At 42.1% G+C, this 6,007-nt stretch overlaps 1 protein-coding gene across 1 annotated transcript; it reads left to right on the top strand.

Moving 5' to 3' along the window:
- Positions 1-536: 536 nt before the first annotated feature.
- On the top strand, positions 537-935 carry LOC147604621 (uncharacterized). The gene has a single exon (XM_086794989.1). The coding sequence runs from the start codon at positions 537-539 to the stop codon at positions 933-935; it is 399 nt and encodes a 132-aa protein (XP_086651115.1).
- Positions 936-6,007: the final 5,072 nt, after the last annotated feature.

The following is a 6,007-nucleotide window of genomic DNA, read 5'->3' as shown; positions in this document are numbered from 1 at the left end:
TATGCTATTGGATTGTGTTATACCTCTTGATGGTATGGGACATCAAGGTAGAGGTATGATGTATTTCATTCATTATTCATGTGTGCATCCCTTGGGCTCGGGGGTGGTTGGGTTGTTGAGTTTATGCCTGATTTATGCATGTTTTATGCATAACAATTATCTAGAGAGATCTTAGGGTTTTAACAATACCAACCCCTCCGGAATGGCAACCAGCTTTGAAGCAACTTCAACAACAATTCCAACAGCAACTCTAGGAGTCTATGGCATCCTTGGCTTCTCAGATCCAGCAGCTCCACACGGATCGCCACTCCTACATGAGTTCCATACCAGTAGCAGATGTTATAGCACTAGTACCAGTAGACGGAGACGTCATTCCTTCCGAGGTAGAAGGCGACAACCTTAAAACTCTTTATCGTCTTTTACAAGCCAGTAAAACAAAGAAATTGGAAATTAAACCCCGTGACTCTTATGGTGGTCAGTGCAATAAGCGCATCTTAGACCAATGGCTCTATAAACTGCGGTTATACTTTGAAACCATGACCCTTTTTGACTCCAAAAAGGTGATTTTTGCAGTATCCCTCCTCAAAGACACTGCTTTATTGTGGTGGCAACGACGACAGCACGTCGGAAAAATGGTTACAACGTGGGAAAAATTTGAGCGGGTCCTCCGTAAGCAGTTCATACTTGCCAATGCGGATTTCCAAGCCCGTAATCATTTACACCATTTAGACCAAACTGGTTCGTTGGCCTCTTATATCTCCCAGTTCACCAACTTGATACTGGAGATTGACTCTTTGTCCCGAGCGGACGAACTTCATGCCTTCGTTGAAGGGCTTATTAACCCCACACTACGTGCCGATGTTCAGAAATATAACCCTGTCGATCTTGCCGATGCCATACGATACGCCGAACGCGTTGCAGACATTAATTCTTGAAATTCGACCTCTTCCGGTCAAGCTAATGACTTTCAGAAAGCCAATGGATCTCGTATGAGCCGAGATAGTCGCAAAGAGTCATCTGGCACTTCTACCTCCCGGCCTAATCCCCAATGGAATAATTATCAACACCCTCGCCGATCAGAAGGATCGTCCTCTTTTCGGTTCCGACGTTCTCAATCCTTCCAACCACGCAGTTCGGATCGTGGACGGGACCAAAGACGTGACCAATCTCGCAATCCTCGTCCTTCTACTGTTCCTTCTGGATGGGATCAACCAAAGATGGGATTGTGCACAATTTGTAATGGACCTCATCGTTGGTTTGAGTGCCCCCAAAAGACCAACCCATCGACAGAATTCCAATGTTGAACCCTCCACTTCTGAGGAGAAACCCCTAGTTGCTGACAAAGGAAAGCGTGCAGTTAATCACCATGCTATTGCACATGCTTCAGTGATTACCGCTACTACTACATCACAAGCTGCCTCTTCACTGTTGCCCCAGCGGTCTACTCAGGTTTTGGTTCTTCAAGGCTCTATTTCCAGTCACCCTATTCAGGTGCTCATTGACAGTGGGTGTTCTCATAACTTTGTGGGAACCACCTTGACTCAGAGATTGAAGATTCGGACTTCTCCAAGTACTGTTGTTTATGAAGTAGAGCTTGCCAATGGTTCCACATCCTCGTATAACACCATTGCCAAACACCTCTCCTTTCGAATTCAGCACTATCGTGACAAATTGGATTTCCAAGTCATGAACTTGGCACATTATGATATGATCCTTGGTCAAGAATGGTTCTATCAATATGATCCCCTGATCAGTTTTCGGAACCATTCTATACAATTTGCTCAAAATGATATGCTTGTGGCACTCGAAGGAGTATAGACCAACCTTCTACACCAACCCTTTCAGCTCTTCAAGTGAAACGGTGGGTCCGCAAGAGTGGTTGTTTCAGCACTTTTAATGGTCTATTCAGCCAACGATCTTCCCGAGGACATAGATACAAAGGTGATGTACCTCAGGCAACCTTTCTTTGCTCCATACTTGGATCTTTTTCCTCAGGAGCTTCCTGCGGTTCTCCCACCTCGTCGAGCAATCGACCATGCTATTGATATCCTTCCTGGTAGTGCTCCATCTACTCGTGCTCCATATCGAGTTTCTTTTACGGAATCTCAGGAGATACAGCGACAACTTACTGAACTTTTGGAGAAAGGACATATTCGACCAAGTAAAAGCCCTTTTGGAGCTCCAATGCTTTTGGTGAAAAAGAAGGATAAGTCTATGCACCTTTGCATAAACTATCATGCCCTTAATAAGTTGACTATCAAGAATAAGTATCCTCTTCCATGCATTGATGAATTGTTTGATCAATTGCTCCATGCAAAGATCTTCTCCAAAATTGATCTTAAGTCTGGATATCATCAAATTTGCATTCGCGAAGGTGATGAATATAAGACAGCTTTTCGCACAAAATATGGTCATTACGAGTACATGGTCATGCCATTCGGGTTAACCAATGCCCCTGCAACATTTATGAGTCTGATGAATGATCTTTTTCGTCCTTTTTTGGACAGTTCGTCATTATTTTTCTTAATGACATCCTGGTGTTCAGTCGTAATATGGAAGAAAAGGGAGACAATGCTCTTTATATTAATCCAGCCAAAAGTGAATTCTTCAAGACATCCTTGGAATACCTTGGACATGCTGTTTCAATAAACGGTATTTTCGTGGATCCAAAGAAAATACAGGTTATTATTAATTGGCCAACTCCCACAAACATCCATGATGTTCGTTCTTTTTTGGGACTTGCCAACTTCTATCACACAAAGGTTCATCGATTTTCCGAAATAGCTGCTCCTCTCACAGAACTTCTAAAGTCCACTCCTGCATTCCAATGGACTGAAGCCGTAACATAAGCTTTTGGAAATTTAAAGACAGCTTTGACAACAACTCCTGTCATGGCTATTCTAGACCCTACTCTCCCCTTTGATGTTTACACGGATGCTTCTGATATTGCCACTGGTGCCGTCTTAATGCAACAAGGACGTGCTATCGTGTTTAATAGTCATATAAGCACTCTACAATTCAAGGAAGATACCCGATATATAACAAGGAATTTTTGGCTATTGTTCATGCCTATCGTGCATGGAAACATTATCTCCTTGGTGCGGATTCAGTGGTGGAAACAGATCATCATTCTTTGAAATATATCTTCACGCAGCCAGTTATGAATGCTAGGCAAGCGCGTTGGGTCGAATTCTTAGTCAATTTTCATATGACAATTGAGTATGTTCCTGGTGTTACCAATGTGGTTGCGGATGCCCCCAGTCGTATACTGCCAGCTTCGGTCTTGGCTATTTCTACAGTTGAAATGGATATACCTCAAAGTTTCAAGGACCGTTATTCAAAAGATCATGATTTTGGAAATGCATTTCGAATTCTCAATTCTCAGAATGCGACTTCTTCCGACTTGAAGATTTATGGAGCATATACAATAGTGGATGGTTTATTATATTATCAGGACCGTATTTGTGTACCTCATGATACTCATGTTCGAAGAGTATTGGTGAAAGCACATCACGAGGTCACTTATGCTGCACACCCAGGCATCAACAAGACATATTGTCTTTTGATAGCTACATACTATTGGTCTCTAATGAAGCAAGATGTTATTAAGTTTGTTACAGCATGTCTCTCGTGCCAACGTGGATTTTATCACTTCATTGCCACGTTCTTCTAAAGGCAATACACAGATTCTTGTGGTGGTTGTTTAAAATGGCACATTTCATTCCGTGCAAGAAAGCAGCCTAAGCTTCAGATATTGCAGTACTGTTCATGCAGTATATCTTCCAACTTCATGGATTACCAAAATCTATAGTTTCTGATCGAGATCCAAAGTTTACAAGACATTTTTGGACTTCGATATTCAAGTCTCTTGGTACAAATTTATTCTTTAGCTCTGCTTATCATCCACAGACAGATGGACAAACAGAACGAGTTAATCATATTCTGGAAGAAATGCTGCGACATCGTGTTCAGTCTCGATTAGCTTCATGGGAAGAATATTTACCTTTGGTGAAATTTACTTATAATAATTCTTATCATTCAACTATTGGAATGACACCTTTATAAGTAACTTATGACCATACTCTCCTTATTAATGCCAACTTTGTTCTTCAACATAAAGTGGCTTTAGCAAACCACCTCATTCAAGAAATGCAAGATATTCTATTACAGATTAAGGATAAGATGGTCAACATCCAAGAGCAATATCAACGCACAGCTAATAAGCGTCGTCGTCACATTGAATTTCAAGGAGACATGGTATTATTATATATTGTCCCTCATCGATACAAGACAATGAAATCAGTTTTTCCAAAGCTTCGCCCAAGATATTATGGACCCTTTCGTATTATTAAGAGAAACTCATCTCTCAGTTATAGTTACCAACTTCTTGGGGTAGAATTCATCCAACTTTTCATATTTCTTGGCTCAAGTTTGTGGACGGTGATTTTTCAGTTTTAGATATTTTGGATTATGTTCCAGAAATCGAAGATGAACACATACTCTTAATTTCAAAGACAATTCTTGATGTCAGACAAAAAGAAACACGACATAAACTTATTACATAATTTTTGGTTAAATGGAGAGATCTTGATGATTCTGACTCTACTTGGCAAAGTGATGAAGACTTACAAGAATATCCAAAACTTCTTCGGGAGTTCTTTCAAAGACAACCACTAAGTCCAAAGGACATAACCGTTGATTCAAGAGCCACACCCCTAAGTCCTCATTAAAAGACACACCCCTAAGTCCAAAGGACATAACCGTTGATTCAAGAGCCACACCCCTTCCCAGGGATGTGTCTCTTCACTTGTACTCTGTCGGCCTCTATTTAAGAAAGGCCCTATCTCAATGCAAACAACTCAGTCTTTCCTGCAACATTTGTCTTATGTTTATTAATTAAGTCTTAATCATGTTAATAAAGCTATTAAAGGTTTACAAATACCTCCATGTAGCAAAATTCAAGCTCAAAGTGTGAACATCACACCATGTGCCAAAAGGGCTGCACATCAGTTCAATGGGCTGAAAATCACCATGAGACGTTTTAGATTGAGGCCGGATCTTAAATGTCATGTCGGGTTTTGAACCAACCACGCTTGACAAAGCCAGTTCATTGGCCCAACAATGAGGAAAAGTAGTGAGGAACCACAGCACACATTCAGGCTGCTGCTGTCATGCGAGGGGAATCCATAATAACCTTCAGGAGGTCATGGCACACCTTCAGGAGGCCCGAAAAGCAGGAAACAATTGTAAAATTTATCAATAAAAGCTCCAAGTGAAACCAACCCCAAACATAAACAAGTGATCCTCATAGCATTAAGGATCGTCCCTAGGAGTGCATGTTGGACTTTCTGTAAATCTAACTCAATTCAGCAGTTTCCTAGTACTGTGCCCCTGCTTGACAATTCAGCCAGCATGCAAGCTGTCTGTGATAAAGCCATGCTCAAACCCTCCATGGAATGCACCTTAGAAAAGCTGCATCATTTAAAAGGTCCTGAGGCTGTTGTATTGAGAATCTACACCCTCCAAAGCAACCACCGGTACTATAACCAGCGGCCAACAAGCTGCATACAAAGGAGGAACTGAAGCCAAGGCTGAAAGCAAGGAGACAGATACCAACACATGCAAAGTGGCTTGGCCCTAGGGCCAATCTACCAGCAAACATGGTGGTTCTTTGTTGATGATAGCTTGACCAATATACCAACAAACATGGTGTAGATTTGTTCATGGTAGCTTGGTCCTAGGGCCAAGCTAGAGCCAAGCTACATTCGCTTGCAAGGGTCACTCTTAGCAATGGGAAAGAGACGTCTCAGATGGGCACCTTGTTGCAGGTGGTGTGTAAGGGTAGCACTGGAAGACAGGGCAGCAGACCCAGACAATTCAGGGCAGAGCAGGTGACAGTTTTTGCTTCAGGACAGGTAGTATGGAGAAAGGTGATGAGCTGCACTGACCAATGAGCTGCTGAGCAAGGTGATGGAAATGGCCCGGGGTGATGGACATGGTGACAAAC

Source organism: Cibotium barometz, chromosome 61 (genome assembly GCF_041138505.1).
Source record: "Cibotium barometz isolate CiBa-2024 chromosome 61, ASM4113850v1, whole genome shotgun sequence".
NCBI classification, from domain to species: domain Eukaryota; kingdom Viridiplantae; phylum Streptophyta; class Polypodiopsida; order Cyatheales; family Cibotiaceae; genus Cibotium; species Cibotium barometz.
Note: the sequence above shows the minus strand (reverse complement) of the source record. Positions and strands in the feature narration are given on the sequence as shown.